This window comes from Mesoplodon mirus (genome assembly GCF_964341445.2).
Source record: "Mesoplodon mirus genome assembly, chromosome: 14".
NCBI lineage: Eukaryota > Metazoa > Chordata > Mammalia > Artiodactyla > Ziphiidae > Mesoplodon > Mesoplodon mirus.
In genome coordinates this window covers 15433893-15452832 of record NC_138990.1, presented here as the reverse complement: position 1 = coordinate 15452832, position 18940 = coordinate 15433893, and the positions used below count along the sequence as shown (strand labels likewise).

The 18940-nt window shown below is 51.6% G+C and overlaps 2 protein-coding genes across 2 annotated transcripts; one reads left to right on the top strand and one right to left on the bottom strand.

Annotated features, from left to right (window-relative positions):
- The first annotated feature begins 112 nt into the window (after positions 1-112).
- Positions 113-8811, top strand: ACTR1B (actin related protein 1B). Its single transcript, XM_082643081.1, has 11 exons — positions 113-283; positions 2134-2198; positions 3412-3487; positions 4545-4670; positions 5022-5146; positions 5389-5605; positions 5727-5819; positions 5916-6090; positions 7183-7244; positions 7498-7538; positions 7733-8811. The coding sequence occupies exons 1-11, from the start codon at positions 236-238 to the stop codon at positions 7833-7835; spliced, it is 1131 nt and encodes a 376-aa protein (XP_082499207.1). The 5' UTR covers positions 113-235; the 3' UTR covers positions 7836-8811.
- An 8281-nt stretch (positions 8812-17092) lies between these two features.
- On the bottom strand, positions 17093-18940 carry COX5B (cytochrome c oxidase subunit 5B). The gene is made up of 4 exons (XM_082642631.1): positions 18785-18940; positions 18147-18220; positions 17879-17978; positions 17093-17292 (listed from the first exon to the last, which is right to left on the bottom strand). The coding sequence occupies exons 1-4, from the start codon at positions 18888-18890 to the stop codon at positions 17180-17182; spliced, it is 393 nt and encodes a 130-aa protein (XP_082498757.1). The 5' UTR covers positions 18891-18940; the 3' UTR covers positions 17093-17179.

The window sequence follows — 18940 nt, the reverse complement described above, 5'->3', positions numbered from 1 at the left end:
CGCCCCTTTGCCCGCCGCGGGACCAGCGGGCCCGCCGTCAATCTGCCCAGGTGGGAGCGGTGATTGGTCGCGGGGCCCGCCCCCCAGAAAACGCCGGGCTCGTGTAGGCTGCGCACTCGGGGGTGGGAGGGGCGCGGTACCGCGTCAGGAGACGCTGCCGTCCGGGTCAGCGCGCCAGGCCGTTGTTGGTCACTCCTGCAGCCCGCCTGCTGGGCAGGGCCGGCCCGGCCCGGCCATGGAATCCTACGACATCATCGCCAACCAGCCCGTGGTCATCGACAACGTGAGGCTCGGCAGCCGGGGGGAGGGCGCACGCGGCAGTGCACGCGGGGACCCCCGACAGACTCGGCTGGTCCCTCTAGCTCACTGCCCGCCCGCCACCCCTGCCGCCCGTCCCCACCTGGCCCTATAGTTGGGGCCACGGGGCCAGCCCCCCGCTGGCGCGGCCGAACCCCAGCCCGAGCCCTCCCTGAGCCGGGCGGGGAGGTCCGGAGAAGAGGGGGGTCCCATCGTTCTGGCGGCCCTTGGTCAGCATCCGGAGAGGTGGGGTGACAGTGTCGGGCGGCCCGGCCGAGGCACCCCGGACCTTTCTCAGTTGAGAGTGGGGTTACTGGGCAGGTTTCGACCCCAGCCCCTTTACCTCTTCTCAGGCTGTGGCTCTGGCTGCCCTCTTGCACACTGCTGGCCCCATCTTCTGGAGAGGCTTGGCTTGGGGACCTCTACAACAGCTCTTTCCAAGTGCTGCACCCCCAGGCAGCACTACCAGAGTGGGCAGGCCCTACTGCGCCCTTTTGCTGGGACTGGGGAAAATGCAAGTTAAGCTGTGCCCACCCCATAGCCGCCACCACCTGGCTGGCCACTTGGCTACTTTGACCCTCTCTTGAAGTGCTCCACGAGCCAAGCAGAAGTTCCACAGCCGGCAGGGCAGTGGAGAGAATTCAGGACTACTCTTCCCAGGACCCACAGAAGTTTGGGAACATTGTTTGCAAAGCTCAGAGGAAAGTTGCCTGGCTTCATTGTGGTTTGTCCTTCAGCACTGGGGCTCAGCATGTTTTCTGGTCCACGGGAAGAAAGTGAAGGGCGGGGATCTGTGGATCTGCCCCGAGCTGGGTATCTGCCTCTGGTGTGTGGGCCTTGGAGTTTTTGATAATGACTCACTTCCCTTTCTGGGATCTGTCCCTGAACAGCTGTCTTTTTTGGAGTACCCATGTAAGTGCCCTGAGTCACAGCAGGGGCTAGAGCTGGGCTTGGAGGATGCTCTCCATCAGGCTACAGGAAAGATCAGGCCAGTTCCTTGCTGGGCGGGCTAATCCACAAGTTAATGAGCTTAGAGGGCAACCTGTTTGGTCCCTCTGGGCTTCCAGCCCCTCCTCTGTAACTTGGGGATGTTTATTTCTGCTCTGCAGACCCCAAGGGTTGTGATGGAAGTCTGTGGGAAGAGGGGTTGAGATGCTCATTCCTGCAGTGAGTGGGAGGTTTCTAGATGCCAGGTTCCCTTTAAGATATTCTAAGTCCAGCTTCCTTGCTGGAGCAGTGGCAAGACCAAGCTGTCCTCCTGTAGTCTCCGGAGAAGCCACTTGAGGAGAGGTGCCAGTTGTCCCAGTGAACCCAGGGATCTTCCCCAGCGGGTCCTGTATGTGGCCCGTGGTTGCTGAGGGGAGGGGGCCAGGGAGTGTTGAAAAAAGCTTATGGGTTGCTTCTACCTGGGTTTTGGGAGTAGCTTGTGCTGCTATGGAGTCCTCCTGCCTGGAGCTGACCTTGGAGTGTGCAGATGAGGATGTACTTCGTGTTTTCTCTATCTCCACACTAGTGACATTTTGGCCTGGATAATTCTTGGTTATGTGGGGCTGTCCTGTGCCTTTTAAGATGTATAACAGCATCCTTGGCCTCCACCTAGAAGCCAGTGGCAGCCCCCGCTCCCCAGTCTCCAAACATTGTCAAATTTGGGGGAGGGGATGCAAAATCGCTCCCGGTTTTGAACCACTGGTGTACCTGTAAATGGCCTTGCCCTCTTGGCAGGATCTCAGGCTGCCCCCCCGGGCTGCCATGGTGGAGCAGCAGCCCTCTCCATGGCAGGGCACTGCCTTCATCTGGAGGTGAATGTTGGGAGCTAAACATTGTTTTTCTTTGCAGGGTTCGGGGGTGATCAAGGCTGGCTTTGCAGGAGACCAGATTCCCAAATACTGTTTCCCAAACTAGTAAGTGTTGCTCAGGCGGCATCCCTGACCCTTCGGTTTGCTTCCGCAGAGAACGGGGTCCTGTGTCACAGCTCTCTTTGAGGCCAACTCTTGTCCCCACCTGTAGGGAAAACTCCAGATTTGTGAAGCTGTTGCTCTTAAGGGCGCTGGAAGGAGAAGACATGTGCTCTGGGCTTCCCCCTCCTCTTTGGAGGCTGATTTTGGTCCCTCTTTTAGCCAGGAAGGAGGAGAAGCCATCAGCACTCCCCTCGGGACAAGGTGTGGTAGCAGCAGCAAGAATAAAAGAGAGACATCTCCAGGGGGGAGACCTAGACTCAGAGGAAACAGCGGGGGGTGAATGCCACCCTTCCTCCCGGGAAATGTGTTCTTCAGGGCCCATTTATTTTCACACTCTAGAAAATATTTTGTTCAGTCAAGGAGGGCCTTTGCCTGAATGGTGCCAGTGGTGGCAGAGGTAAGGGGGAGGTGAAACCTGGAGAAAGCCTGGAGTGCTCCGGCCACTGTAGCCCATCGGGAAGTTTTCCCTCGGCCGTGTCTCGTCTCAAATCCTGGAGGTTTTAGGGTTTAGTGGCCCAAGCCGGGGTGGGGGAGTCCTAAGGCCCCTGAAGTGGCTGGCTGTATCAAGACAGAGCCAGCCTAGAGCATCCAGTGGGGCCTCAGCTTTCCTTTCTGAACTCAACGTTGAACGTAATTAAAGGTTCCTCTTGATGTGCAGGGAACTTGGGTCCGATTTTGGAATGGTAGCCCATCCACTCTGCCAAGAACTGCGTGTCTGTTCTGGAAGCCGTGGCAGCGGGAAGGGGCAGGACTGACGGAGTGAGAGAGGGGTGTACGAGGGAGCCACAGCCCCGTTTCCTGGGGCCACCCCGCCTTGGCCTGCCCTCCTGAAATCAAGAGCGTGGGCTGAGTCATCGTGGCTACAGAAGCTGACCCTCTGCCAGGGCTGACATTACAGAGCTCTCGGCCGTCTCTGGGAGGGCTGGTGGGAAATGGAAGTAACACCTCACCTTCTGACCCTGAGTCTTCTGTCCTGCCAAGGCCTGCTCTGTAGTCCCGTGGCCCGTAGGCCTAGGTTCTGACCTTTGCCCCGTGGCCACCTCCTGATGCTTTGAGTACAGTTACCCTCTTGACCATTGGAGTTGGACTTTGGTCTTCCTGGACTGGGCTCAGCTGTGCCCCCTGCCCACCTCCCTGACCTCTCCTGTCTTCGCAGTGTCGGGCGCCCCAAACACATGCGGGTGATGGCTGGAGCCCTGGAAGGGGACCTCTTCATCGGACCAAAAGCAGAGGTAATACCTATGGAGCCTGCCTTTTTCTGGGTTTGGGGTCCTCATTGTCCCAGGAGCCTTGACTGGTGATCAGAGCTGTACCGCCAGAGAGGGCCCTGGGAGTCTGTTCTCTGAGGCCATCTGCTGGGTGCCCTCCTGGCTCCAGGATCCAGGCTGCAGCTCAGCGGTCCTGCACCATGGTCCCTTTGCTCTGTGTGATGGGGCCATGGTTCCCGTATAGGGCAGCAGAATTAGACCTCTTCAAGCCCTGTCTTTTCGAAACTACAAAGGAAAGAACTGGTTAAAAAGTGACTTAAAAGTCTGAATCACTGGGACTTGATGACCTGAGTGAGAGGGCCAGCTCTTGTGCTCCAGCTGGGGAGACACCTAGAGGCTGCACGGCCAGATGAGGCCCTTGGGAGGAGGAGTGAATGGGGGTGAGGGTGGCAGGGATAACAGGCAAGTGCAGTTTAGGCACCTGGGGTGTCTACGGTGCGGGGTGCCGAGGGCTCGGGGTGCAGATAACGGGGCTCTCTCGAGGTGGGGTCAGGAGGAGCCGCGGCTGTGGGTGAGAGGCCGAGTGGTGCTGGGCAGGAAGGGGCACGTTCGGGGGGAAGTTGAAGGGCAGGTCCGTGCGAGAGGCGTGAGCACTGGCTGAAGAGCCGGGAGGAGAGGTAGCTCACGGCATCCAGCTGTGCCCGGAAGGCGCAGCGGCAGCACGTGACCGCAGGAGGGGACCAAGTAGGATCGGGCTGCGTGGAGGCTCCTGGCGCTGAAGTGGTGGGGATGGAGGTCAGGCTGTGCTGGCAGTGAGTGTAGAGGACGAAGGGCTGTGGAGGGAGGGGGGGGACTGCAGGGTGGGAGGGAGCACGCTGCCACCCTCTCTGGTCCTGGCCTTGGAGACTGGCTGGGCTCTGAGAGCCTGAGAAGCAGTTGGACAGATGAACCTGTGCTGGGTTCAGGACCTGTCACAGGGCATGGGGACGCCCGGCGAGCGGATGGAGGGGCAGCTCCAGGCGCGCGGGGAGCAGTTGCTGGGTGAATGTCTGGTGCCACAGCTGGCCTCCCCCCTCCGCAGGAGCACCGGGGGCTGCTGGCCATCCGCTACCCCATGGAGCACGGCGTGGTGCGGGACTGGAATGACATGGAGCGCATCTGGCAGTACGTCTACTCCAAGGACCAGCTGCAGACCTTCTCCGAGGAGGTGGGGCAGGGGCCCCTCCCGCCGGGGGGCCCGGTTCTCCCTGCGGTGTCCTCTCCCTGCCTGCGGCGTCCCAGCCAGGCTTCCACGTTTCCTCTGGCTTTGTCAGGGCTTGCCGCCTCTGTGTTGCGTGGGCCTGGGTCCACACAGTCGGTGGCTGCCGAGCAGGATTTTCCAGGGAGGGCTGGATCTTTGGAAGAGTAAAACTACTGGCAGATGATGGGCCTGTGCCGTCGGGAGGGATGGCAGGCCGCAGCTTCACGTGCTCACAGGGGCGGGTGGCTCTCTGGAAGGATCGTTGCAGCGCCAGCACGCTGTCTTTGCACCTGCCGGCAACTCTGCCGTCTCTTGCAGCATCCTGTTCTTCTCACGGAAGCTCCGCTCAACCCATGTAAGAACCGGGAGAAGGCGGCAGAGGTGTTCTTCGAGACCTTCAACGTGCCAGCCCTGTTCATCTCCATGCAGGCCGTGCTTAGCCTGTGAGTGCTCCCTAAGCCCTGCGTCCCCTCCATCTCCGTCCTCCCTGGGGGCAGCCTCCTGCTCGGGATGACCAGGCGTCTGACTTCCCTGTAGAAACAGCCCCCTGATGACCGTCCCTTTAGGGAGTCCCACGGGTCCCTTTTTCAGACCAGATGATGCACATGTCCCGGGGTCCCTTCCAGGGGTGAGGAGGTCCCCATGCCTCAGTGGCTGAGGTGAAGGGATGCTGACCTGGTGACAGGTATGCAACAGGACGCACGACGGGAGTCGTTCTGGACTCAGGGGATGGGGTCACTCACGCCGTCCCCATCTACGAGGGCTTTGCCATGCCACACTCCATTATGCGGGTGGACATTGCCGGCCGCGACGTCTCCCGCTACCTCCGGCTGCAGCTGCGCAAGGAGGGGGTTGACTTTCACACCTCGGCTGAGTTTGAGGTTGTCCGGACCATCAAAGAGGTGACGCAGGGCAGAAGGTGGGGAACGGGGCGGGGGGTGGTCGGACCCGGCATAAGGTTGAGCCCTGGGTGCGGGTGTCCCGGTTGCCGCCTCCTGAGGGCTGTGTCCCCACCCACTGCAGCGGGCCTGCTACCTGTCCCTCAGCCCGCAGAAGGATGAGGCTCTGGAGACAGAGAAGGTGCAGTACACCTTGCCAGACGGCAGCACCCTCGACGTAAGTTGCCAGGCCGGCCCCGGGCGGGGGTGGGAGTGATGCCAGGACCTGGAGGAGGAGGAGGAGGCCTGTCTGCCTCAATCTTGTGTTCCCAAGGTGGGGCCAGCGCGGTTCCGGGCCCCCGAGCTGCTGTTCCAGCCAGACCTGATAGGGGATGAGAGTGAGGGGCTCCACGAGGTGCTGGCCTTCGCCATCCACAAGTCTGACATGGACCTTCGCCGGACGCTGTTCGCCAACATCGTGCTCTCCGGTGGCTCCACACTTTTCAAAGGTACCACAGTTGGGAGGTGGTAGTATGACTTGGAGGCCAAGGGCAGCTGGACCCTCAGGCTGCAGCCCACTTCCTAGAAGCCTGGGAGATGGCCCATTTTCTGTTGGTTTTTTGGGTGCTCAGTTTTTGTTTTTGTTTTTGTTTTTTTTAAGAGAAAGATTTAAAATTTAATTTTGTTTACTTTGTAAAAAGGTGATAAGTTTAACGAGGTCTAAAATGTATTAGATGAAGTCCGCCTTCTCCCATTGTCCTGGTCACCCAGTTCCCTCACCACAGGAGTTGTTAGTTTCTCAGGTAACACCTGTACGTGAATAAGCACTCCCTTTTTACACAGACCTTAGCATACTCTGAAGCTCCACGCCATGTATTTTTGACTTTGCACCACATCCAGAAGATCTTTCCTAGAGTGTAAGTTCTCTTATCTGGCCGTATGGGATGGATGTGCCATTTAACCATTAACCTGCAGATGGCCTTGGGGATGGTGAAATTCTTTCTGATCACAAAGATGCTCCAATGGTTGACCTCATACACTGTTATTTCACGTGATGAGAATATACCTAAAAGAAAAATCCTAGGACCAGAATTGCTGAGTAAGAGGGTGCGTATGGGCATTTGTTACCTGGTAGATATCACCAGAGTTTCCCTCCTGAGAGGCTGTGCCACTTTCGCCCCCATCAGTTATGAACGAGAGTCCCCCGGCGCCGTCCCGACACTGTGTGTGACGTTTGCCCATCTGCTGGGTAGAAGTGGCAGGCGTGTTCTCCTGACTCGTCGTTCGCCTTTGACTTTGCTTCTGGCGGTTTTGGCTCCAGAGCAGCGGGGGAGGGAGAGTGCAGGGGTCAGGCAGAGCTGAGTGACTTGGGGTTCTATCTCATGCTGCCTTCCTGAGCAAGGAAGCTGGGCCCACCCGTAGGCATGCTGCTGGATCTTTTATGCCTTTGGGGTGGCTTGCCCTTACCCTTCATCCTGGCAAGAATGACTAGAACAAGCGTGGCAGCAGCTGGGGCTGGGGCACCAGAGGTTGGATGCGGGGGAGCTAGTGGTAAAGGGTCGGATGTGGACCCCCCAGTTGAGCCAGCCTTGTGTTCACAGGCTTTGGCGACCGATTACTAAGTGAAGTAAAGAAGCTTGCCCCCAAAGACGTCAAAATCAAGGTGAGGTTATGGGGAGTCTCCATGGGGCATGGGGGTGCTGGGCAACCTTGACCCGGGGAGGAAAGAGCAAGAACCACCCTCAGGTGCCCTCTGCCTTCCAGGCCCAGCCCAGCCCTCCTGCTCCCCCTGCTGCCAGCTGAGGCACTAGCTGCCTGGCCTCGGGCACTGGGAGAAAGGCCCCCCCCTGCCCGAGGCTGGGACAGGGGCTTCTGTGCGGGGATGGGGCAGTCACGTTGCCGCTTGCTCCCTCTAGATCTCGGCCCCTCAGGAACGGCTGTACTCCACGTGGATCGGGTGAGGCAGGGCTCCCGGGGAGGGCTCTGGGAGGAGACCACTGTGCCCTGGACACTTCTCCCCGGGTTGGCCCAGGCCAGGTGGAGGTGGGTGGGTTTCCCTCCCGGGTAAGGGAAGTGGAGCTCTGGGCGCCCAGGGAGGGCGGTTGGCTCAGCCCTCAGGTGCACAGGACTGCTCTCCCTCCCTCCTCACAGTGGCTCCATCCTGGCCTCGCTGGACACTTTTAAGAAGATGTGGGTATCCAAAAAGGAATATGAAGAGGATGGCTCCCGGGCTATTCATCGTAAAACCTTCTAGTGCCCGAGGAGGAAGGTGTAGCGTTGGGAAGACGGGAGGAAAGGGGAGCCAGAGTCCTTAACCCTTTCTGGTCCGGTTCACGTACTAGGCCTCGGGGCCCCCTGCATGCCCTGAACCCCGGCAAGTGGTGCGACAGTGCTTCCCTGCAGCCCTCCTCACACACACACACACGCGCACACGCACACAGTAACATTAGCTGCATGGATGGGAGGCTTGAGCTGGAAGATAGGAATTGCGGGGCCCAGCTTTGGGCGGTTCTGGGTGTCCCCCTTGGCAGAACCAATTAGGCCCATGGCTCTCTGCTGCCCCAAGCTCCAAGGCCAGACACCCAAATATCCCCATTTTCTCCGACAGGGCCAGAGTGCCTGGATGCCTGTGTAACTAGCCTTGGGGAGTGGGGTGGAGGAGGAGGCAGCCAGCAGCTCCCCGCCGCTGTGTCACTGCTTCTCACGCCACCTCCTCTTCCTGACCCGACAGAGTAGCCCGGAGGGCCACACCTAGGCATCCCTGACGCTTTCACACTCTGTTCTCCCATCTTTCTGGATGGGTGCCTTGGTGTAGACTGAGTTCGTGTCAGTCTTCCGTCCCCCATAAGGGGTCTGGACCGGGGTCCGACCCCTCGGAGCCAGAGCAGAGGATGCACTGGGTTTGGGCGGCCGCAGCGTGTTGCGTTCTCTCCTTCAGAGCACTTCATTGACTTGCTGCTTCCTGTCCTTTACACCAGTACCTGGGACAGGAAGGGGGAACGGTCTTCATTTGTTGAAGGGAAGCCACTTAATCACAAGTCAGACCTAGTGGGGGTGAGGAGGGCACACTTCCTCCTCCCACCTCTCCCACAAAAGAGGTCTTCATTTACCTTGTGGCCAGGACCCCCATCTCCCTCTCCCACAAATGTACAATAATTTAACACAGTTGCCTGAAAAAAATTTTTTTGTAAATCATTATAGTAATAATTATGGACAAGGCCCAGTGTGTGGCTCTGTTTGCTTGTGGTTCTTTGCGCTGTTGTTTGCTCATCCATCCCTGAGGACCAAAGCAGCACGGCACCGGCTCTAGCTCAGAAGCCTGAGATTTCAGTGGTTGGCGGGGCAACGTGGCACACGAGGCCCCAGGAGGCTGGGCTCTCAACCTGGTGGCGGAGTTCCCCAGCCTCTTCACACGCTTGCTGCAGTCTGCCAGGAGAAGCAGAGAACAGGCTGCCTTCCTCCCCGTTATTCTTGGATGGGGCCTTGTGGCAGGCGGGGCTGGGGCTTGGTGCATCCACGCCCTCACCTGTTCTGTTAGAGCACCTCTGCTGCCCGGCTCAGATGTAGCTGAGGCCAATAGACCAACCCTGGTCCAGGATCCAAGTTCAGCCAAGTCAGGAAGTGGGGTGATGGGAGAGATGTAGAAGGCTGTATCGATGAGCTGGGCTCTGAGAATAAGCTGAGCAGCAAGGAGAGGCAGGGCAGTGGAGGGAGAGGGAGCAGTGAGAAGTGAGTTCAGAGCGTCTACCCTCTCCTTCCTCATCAAGTACTGACGTCAAGAACACCTACAGTATGTCCAGGAGGTGCCTTGTGTTTGGAGCCAGTGGTAAACAAGACATATCTTTGCCCCTAAAAACATACAGATCAGGGGAAAAAGATAAACAGGGCATTTCAGTACAGAGCTGGGGGGCCAAGAGGAGGGGCATCTAAGCCAGCAGGTGGGGCAGGCGGACTTGCACAGGTGCAGGAGGGGTTAGCCAGGTAAAGAGGGGGTGTTCCTGGGAGAGGTAAGAGTTCAAGGACATGCCTGGGACCGGTGGGGCTAGAAAAAAAGGACATGGACCCAAGTGAGGCCAAGGCGCAGGGCAGCGTGAGTGGTCTCTGGCTATAATGTGAGGTAAACCAGAGGGGTAAGTTGGGGCCAGCATGTAGGGGGCCTTGAGAGGGTTTTAGCTGTGTCTTGAGTGATGGGCAGTCAGTCAGGGGCGAGTGGTTATCACAGCTGTGTGTTGAAGGCCATGGACTTGGTGGAGCTGAGGGAGGGCCCAGGACTCGAGATCAGGCAGGAGGGGAGAGGTCACTGAGTCAGGCCTGTCTTCAGAGAACATTTTGTGAGGCTTTGTGGTCACAGCGTGCCTGTCCCCAAGGGGGAAACAGAATTAACAGAGAAACCTTTGTTTGGGGTTCTGTTTATGGTACCACTTTTCTCCCAACCACACAGGCTTAGAGCCTTGTCACTTTGTGTTCTCCCTCCTCTTACCTTCCCCACATTCTGTCAGTTGCCAGGTTCTGTTGGTTCTGTAGTGCCTTTCCCACCTGGTTTCTTTTTCACGGTAGCCACCGCCACCACCCTAGCTCATGACCACAGCTCCATCCTCCCCACCCAATCCATTTGCCCTTGGATCTAAAGCCCAGATAGCCTTGGTTCTGGTACTTCCTAATCCAAAATGTCAGGCAGTTCTCCACTGCTTGGTGAAATAAAACTGAATTGATGTGAAATTGCTGGTGAAATTACCCTCATGAGCTATGCATTGTTGCGTTTAATTCTGGCCCTTTGGAGTCTTGTTCCTTCCCTGTGTTAGGCTTAGGCATCATCATGCCCTGATTTGCCTGCCAGCCTCTACTTATCGTCTTCTCTCTGCTGGGAATGACTTTCCCTAATGTCTGTCAAAATCCCATCCTTTAAGGCCGAGCAACACTCTCCCTACTCCCTCTCCTGCAGGGATGGTGTGGTTACAGAGCTCTAGCCCTGCTGGGTTTCTCACTGTTGGAGAAAAGCTACAGATGAGAAGGTGATAAGGCTAGAATGAACCCTGTGGTGTTGGATGGGGATTGGAGGTAGTATGAATTCATGGCTTTTATTATACATACAGAAAGATACTGAAGTAAATGGGTTAGAATATATGTGTGTGTATTTCTTAGCCCTGTCTGCTCAGAGGGCCTAGAGACAATGACACCCCAGTGGCAATAAGCACATTGGTTACCTGGGGCAGAGAAAGTATAAAATGAGCCTAGCCTAGAATATCTTGCGGTACTGTAAAGGAGGAAAGTGCTCAAAAAAGAAGAGGGCCTGTCTAAAGGACTCGGGAAACGACTTGCAGGAGCACCCAGTGGTCAAATATGTATTATACTGGATTATAAGTCAGAATAAAATAGTCATGAGTCCAGTCTGAGATCAATCATGGGGCAGAAGGGACAGTTCTTACTTGTAGAATTCCAATTAATGAATGTAGAAGGAATAACAGAAAAAGAAAATCACTGTTAGGCAAACATCACAGTTATCAATGCTGCAGGCAAAAATGGATGCAAAAACTAGTAAGCAAAAAATAAGGACATTTGCGCTGTCTCAAAGTATCTCCCCATGAGGTACTTACTAATTAAAAAAGGAAAAATAGTAACCTTACAGTGGAGAAACCCAGTAGATATCATCTTAACCAAATGATCAAAGTTTACATCCCCGGTAATAAGTGACTATCTTGACGTGATGCATTAAAAGATGGCAATGTTACCTGTGTATTCTTGGATAACCTCCACCTAACCAGGAGCAAACAGCAGGCAAACCCAAACTGAGGGCATTCTATAAATCAGTGGACCAGCTATCTTGTTCAAAAGGGACAGATTATAAAGACAAAGACTGAGGAACTGTCACAGGTTTGAGGAGACCAAGGAGGTATGACAATGAAATGCAACATGAGATTCTGATCAGAAAAGGACCTTACTGAAAAAGCCGGCAAAATCAGTTAATAGTACTGTATCAATGTGAATTTCCTGGTTTCAGTCACTGTACTATGTGTTAATGTCATAGGTTAATGTTAGCAGAAACTGGTGAAAGGTAAACAGGAACTCTGTACTACTTTTGCAACTTTTCTATAGGTCTAAAATTATTTCAAAATAAAAACTTAGAGGGGAAAAGCTCAGGCTTGAGCTAAATGGTCTGGATTCACAATCCTGCCACCACAACTAACTAGCTGTGTAATCTGGAGCTGTTCCTAGGTTTCCGCATCTCTAATATGGGGGTGATAATAATAGCACCTACTTCACGGCTTTAACAGCCTGCAACGTTTTGTGCCAGAGAATAAAAGAAGTGCTACAAGAATGATAGGGACATGTCAAAAGGCCACAGGAGCCTGCTTGAAGAAGCTTCCACTGGTCAAATTTGGAATAAATTAAACATCAAAAAATAATGAGTTATGAATTATAATTCACTGAATACAATGTGAAAGCATAAGTCTATACTGATATAAATTAATTGAAAGTTCAATGAGGAACAGGGTATTGACATCTCAAAGTATTGCCCTGTAAGATACTTAATAATAATTAAGGGGTGGTGGGGACTTCCCTGGTGGCGCACTGGTTAAGAATCCACCTGCCAATGCAGGGGACACGGGCTCGAGCCCTGGTCCAGGAAGATCCCACATGCCGCAAAGCAACTAAGCCCGTGTGCCATAGCTACTGAGCCCTCACGCCTAGAGCCCGTGCTCCCAACAAGAGAAGCCAGCACATTGAGAAGCCCACGCACCGCAACAAAGAGTAGCCCCCGCTCACCGCAAAGAAAGCCCGTGCGCAGCAACAAAGACCCAACACAGACATAAATAAATAAATAAATATAAAAAAAAAATTAAGGGGTGGGAATTCTCTGGTGGTCCAGTAGTTAGGACTCTGCGCTTTCACTGCTGAGGGCGAAGGTTCAATCCCTAGTCAGGGAACTAAGATCCCGCAAGTCGCATGGCACGGCCAAAAAACTAAAATTAAATCTAAAATTAAATTTAAAATAATAATAATAATTAAGGGGCAACTATACAGTGAAGAAACCTGCCAGACATTAATCAAGTGACCAAAGTGAACACCTCATCAGCAATTGGACAAATCGACGTCATGTGCCCACTGAGAAGCGTCCAGCATCACCTCTGTTACTCCTGCCCAAGATGCATAACCTGAATCCAATCACGAGGAAACATCAGACAAACCTAAGTTCTTGGTGTAATTTTCAAAGGTGTCAATGTCACAGGAATCAAGGAAAGGCTGAAGAACTGTTCCAGAATGGAGAAGGCTAAAGGGACCTAACAACTAAAGGTAACAGGAAATGGATTCTTTGCTATAAAGGACGTTATTGGAACATTTAGCAAAACTTGAATAGGGTCTGAGGATTAAATGGTAGAAATGTACAAGTTGTAATTTCCTGATTTTGATAGTCACATTGCAGGTATAGGAGAGAATGTCTTTGTAGGAAATGCACACTAACCTGTGATGGGGCATCAGATAGCAACTTGCTCAAGTGGTTCCAGAAAAAAAGATCTTTGTACTTTCAGGTTGTTTAATAAATACCATTAGAGAGATACCTGTATTCTTGCCTAGTGAGGAGAGACAGGATCCAATTTCTAAGCTGCTAAATGGCTAGATGGAGCCCATTTCTACCCACAAGCAAAGGTCTGGTGCTCCTAGTGAAGGGTGTTACATTTCCTCTTTGCCCCTAGGGCTCCCAGTTACCAACAGGCAAGAAAAAGAGCTCTTCATGCTTTTGTGCTTTTGTGGCGAGCCTGAGGTAGAGGTTCTCTGCCTTGGCGGCATGTTGAAAGCACCTGGGGAACTTTAAATAATGCCTGGGTCTCACCCCCAGAGACTCTGCTTCAGTGGTCTGGGTGTGAGCCGGGTATGGGGAACAAAAATATACCCAGGTGATTCTAATGTGCAGCGAAATTTGAGACCCACTAACCCAGGAGACAGGACTTGAATTTACTGATCTATTGATGCCATTAAAGCGTTACAGTTCTACAGACGTCTGACATGGGTCTCACTGCACTGAAATCAATGTGGTAGCAGAGCTGTGTTTCTTTCTGGAGACTGGGGGAGAATCATTTCCTTGCTTTTCCCAGTATCTAGAGGTTAACTGCATTCCTTGGCCTGTGATCCCCTTTCTCCATCTTTAAACCAGTAACGTTGCATCTCTCTGACCATTCTTCCAGTCATGTCCCCCTGACTCTCATTCTTCTGCCACCCTTGTGATTATTGGGCCCACCTGGATAATCCAGGTTACTCTCCCTAGTTTAAGGTTAGCAACCTTAATTCTGTCTGCAATCTTAATAACCTTTTACCGTTCGACCTAACGTATTCACAGGTTCTGGGGTTAGGACACGGACATCTTCGGGGGACCATTATTCTGCCACCACAGTCTGGAAATATATGGAGATTTTTCTTTCTTAGGGGAAAACTGGTTAAAATTTTTAAAAGAGAAAAGCAAGGGGGTATCTAAGGCAATCTACAGATTCAATGCAATCCCTATCAAAATACCAGTGGCATTTTTCACAGAACTAGAAGAAATAATTCCAGAGTTTGTATGGAACCACAAAAGACCCTGATAGCCAAAGCAATCTTGAGAAAGAAGAAGATGGAGGTATCATGCTCCCTGTTTTTAATCTATACTTCAAAGCTACAGCAATCAATACAGTATGGCACTGGCACAAAAACAGACACATAGGTCAATGAAACAGATTTGTATCAAAAAAACAAAAAGTCTGCCTACTGAATGGGAGAAGATATCTACAAATAATATATCCAATAAGGGTTAATATCCAAAATAGATGAAGAACTCATACAACTCAAAATCAAAAAAACAAACAACTTAATGAAAAAATGGACAGAGGACCTGAATAGGTATTTCCCCAAACACGTATAGATGGCCAACAGACTCATGAAAAGATGCTCAACATCACTAATCATCAGAGAAGTGCAAATCAAAACCACAATGAGATAACATCTCACACCTATCAGAACGGCTATCAGCAAAAAGGCAACAAATAACTAATTTGGCAAGGATGTGGAGAAAAGGAAACCCTTGTGCACTATTGGTGAGAATGTATATTGGTGCAGCCACTACGGAAAACAGTATGGAATTTTCTCATAAAATCAAAATTAGAACTGCCATATGATCCAGCAATTTCACTTCTGGGTATTTACCCAAAGAAAAAAACTATTTCAAAAAGATATGTGCATACCAATGTTCATTTCAGCATTATTTATAACAGCTAAGATATAGAAGCAACCTAAGTGTCCAGCAATAGATGAATATATACATATATGCAATGGAATATTACTCCACCATAAAAAAGAATGAAGTATTGCCATTTGTGACAACATGGGTGGACCTGGAGGGTATTATGCTCAGTGAAATAAGTCAAACAGAGAAAGACAAAAACTGTATGATCTCACTTACATGTGGAATCTAAAAAACAAAATGAAAATAGACTCACAGATACAGAGAACAGGGGAGGGGGCTAGGAGCAAAATAGGTGAAGGGAATCAAGAGGTACAAACCTCCAGTTGTAAAATAAATACGCCATGGGGATGTAATATATAGCATAAAGAATACGGTCAATAATAGTTTAATAACTTTGTATGGGGACAGATGGTTACTAGACTTATCATGGTGATCATTTCATAATGTAGTACAACTGAAACATAATATTGTAATATATTTCCATTTTAAAAGTTAAAAAATAATAAAGATGCAAGGTGGGCTTGGAGATGAGGGAGGAAGCAGACAGAATAAATAATGATGTGAGGAGTCAAAAGTCCACTCTAAGCAGAGTTTTGACTGGAAAGGGAGACGGTGAAAAAGGAAAGAGGATGCAGGAAGTGGGCCAGACAAGAGGGCTTGAGGGTAGCACTAAACCAGTCTTCCTGACTGGGAAACTCTTGTTTATAACAGCATTTAAGGTGGGAGTGGTAGGTGGCTATTTAGGTGTCCCCTTCCCAGAGAATGGCCCTGCATGGCAGATAAATGCTTGGACATTTCCTGGAAATGAGATGACAGCCAGGAAAGGAAGCAGTAGCTTTATACCTTTAAGAGGAGGTAAGGCAAGATGAAGGAAAGAGGGCTTCCCTGGTGGCACAGTGGTTGAAAATCCGCCTGCCAATGCAGGAGACATGGGTTCGAGCCCTGGTCCAGGAAGATCCCACATGCTGCGGAGCAACTAAGTCCGTGCACCACTACTGAGCCTGCGCTCTAGAGACCGTGAGCCACAACTACTGAGCCTGCACGCCTAGAGCCCATGTTCCACAAAAGAAGTCACCGTAGTGAGAAGCCCGCGCACCACAACAGAGAGTAGCCCCCGCTCACCACAACTAGAGAAAGCCCATGCACAGTAACTAAGACCCGATGCAGCCAAAAGTAAACAAATTTAAATTTAAAAAAAAAGATGAAGGAAAGGGCTTTTCTCTCCCATCAATTCAACTTACAGATCTAGTTTGGATCAATTTTGTGGCAATAGTGACCAAAGCCACCTCTATGGCAAATCCCAGAACAAAATATGTACTATTTCCATTTTACAGATAAAACAGCTTTTGAGAAATTAATTGTCCAAGGTGTCACAGGTATAAAGGGACTGAATCGGGCTTTTGTTTCTCTCAACTTTTTTTTTTTTTTGGTTTATTATTATGATAAAGTTCAAACATACACAAAAGTAGAAAAACAACCCCTCTTGTACCTGGCTACAATGGATCAGTCATACCCCAAACTACTCTCTTCCTTCTTGTTTTAAAGCTTATCTCAGACATATTTCACCCCTAAGTACCTCAGTATATATTGCTAAAGCATAAAAAAAAAACTAACTCCTTTAACATGTCTAAAATTTAATAAGTCCCTAAATACCAAATATCTGAATTTTTTCTCTACAGTTGATTTTTTCAAATCAAGATCCAAACAAGGTCCACGCACTGCTCTTGGTTGGTATCTTCCTCATGTTTCACTTGAGAAGTACTCATACCTGTTTTTTTTCTCCTTGCAACTTATTTGAAGAAACTGGCTGCTGGTTTCTGGAATTGTCCCATATTCTAGATTTTGCTGATGGCATCCCCATGAACTATGCTTTGAACCTGGGTCCTTTAAGACTTCAAAGCCAAAACTCTCTCCACAAGGCCACTCTGTCTTTACAATAATGTGAGGACCTACTATCTGCCAGGCTCTTTTTATATATGTTATTCCTGCTCTTTTTATATATATTATTCCTAACACTTCACAAGGTTTTTTTTTTTTTTTTTTAAGATGTAACCCACCCTCAGAGAGCAGGCCCCCAGTGACAAAGATAGACGATGGAGCCAGTATTACAAGTCCAGTCAGCCTGACTCCACAGCCCATTTTCCCCATGCCAGGTGGTAGCTACAACTGCATTGGGGAACTGGCAGTCTCGGTGTACAAAAGCAAGTGGATGGCAAGCTAGTATTAACAGATAGCTATTCCTGACATAATCATCCATTCCTTCCCAAAAAACACAGGAAAGAAATAAGACCAGCCAGTTATGGGAGGAGGAGCCAATGTAATGGCTAGTCTTTATTGGAAAGAAGAAACTTTACATCACATTTTGAGTGAGTTAGTGCAGGGGCTCAGTGTGCCAGCTGGTGGGGCACCAGCTTGTAATGGGTTCCACAGCTAGGGCATCGCTGGGCCTCGCCTTTATGCAGCCAGAACCAGATGACAGCACTGTTGTCTTCTTCACCTGAAAGAAAAAGGTGGCTGAAGGCCATCCAGCCTAGAAGAGGGGACTTTTTCAACGTTAACCTCTTTTCCTCAGACACCTCTGAGACACAGAGTTATGGCTGACACCTTAAGAGAGCAGTTCAAGCTCTCCCCATTTTTCAGATGAAGAAACTGAGGCCAAGTTTACCTGTGAGTAAGCTGATCTCTTATCAGAGTCACCATAGGTTCTCACAGTTCCCTGCCTATGCAGAACCCCAAAGCTGGGTGCATCCTGGTATGTACCCCTAGTGCCTAACATGGTGTGTGGCAAAGAGAAAGTACAATAAATATTTTCTAGATGAATACTCCTTCATGCTGCCTCTCCAGTGAGCCAGTATTATTGATGTTCCAGGCCTCTTGACGGTTAAGGATGCCCTACTCGGGCAGAGAGGCCTGAGGGCCAAGACCCTTAGAACAACTTATTTCCACACACATCTTCTTTATAAACCTAGACTCACACACAACAACAGAGGTGCAGCAGCTGATAGACATCCTGTATATTAAACAAATATTAAGTTAAACAAATATTAAACAAATGGATAAGAAAATAGTGGTGAGGTACTTACAGATGCAGCCCACTATCCGCTTATCGGTGATGGAGGGGACTAAATTAGGGTCTTCCTTGGTACCTGAGGCTGCCTTTGGGGCGAGCATATTGTACGGGTCCTGAAAAACAAATGAAGGGTCCATTATGCCAAATGACCCCTACCCTCTAGGGGCCAGCAGTACTGTTCCCACAAGCCAGGTTTCCTGGATGAAAGGCTCCCAGAGAGGAGGCCGCTCTGACTCCATCCACGGCCATGAGCTCCCGAGAAGGCACAAGGTTCTCCTCACCAGTCCCTTGCGGGCAGCCAGCATGACCTCCCTCTCCAGCCCAGTGGCCTGTTCATCATCAGTAGGAACACCACCTAAAGGAAAATACGTGAATTATGATGTCGCCTGAAAAGATCAAGAAGGAAAATGCACATATGGACATCTCTGCATACTTCTAGTGGGTCCACAAGCTCCTAGAGGCTACCCATACCCACTGTCCCCTAAGGACCAAAGTCACGATACCCAAAAGTGGTACACGGGGTGATCCTTTCTTCCTTCGACCATGGAAGCCCATTTTCCGGCATTTTTTCTAAAACCAGGTCAACCAGAATCCTAGTGGAGTGCATCGGCCTTGAGGCGGGCGCGGGCCTGAAGGACGGCTTAGCCCCTCCACGTCCCGGATGCAACCCCTGCCCACCAAGGTCACCCGGCGTCTCCGTTTAGGATTTTTTCGCAGAGGGGTCAGTATGGTGGTCAGTAGCAGCGGCGGCCGAGAACAACGGGGAGACGCCCGCGGAGTCTGAGGTTCCCGGGTCCGTAGGGGCGGTCACTGGGGCCCGGAGAAGCTGAACGGCCTCAACCCCCCGCTCCTTGCTGCCTTAACACCACCCCGGGAGGGCAACGGCGCGGGTCCCCGGCGCTCCCGGCAGGCCAAGTACCTCCAGACGCCATAGAGCGCACCACGGAGACTCCACTGGGACCGCGGGCCCTCAGGGCCTGCGCGGCCAGCGCCCCAGCTCCGCGCAGTAACCTTGAAGCCATCATGCCAGCTACAAACACCAGCACTTCCGGGAGCAGGCTCCGGAGACAGAAGG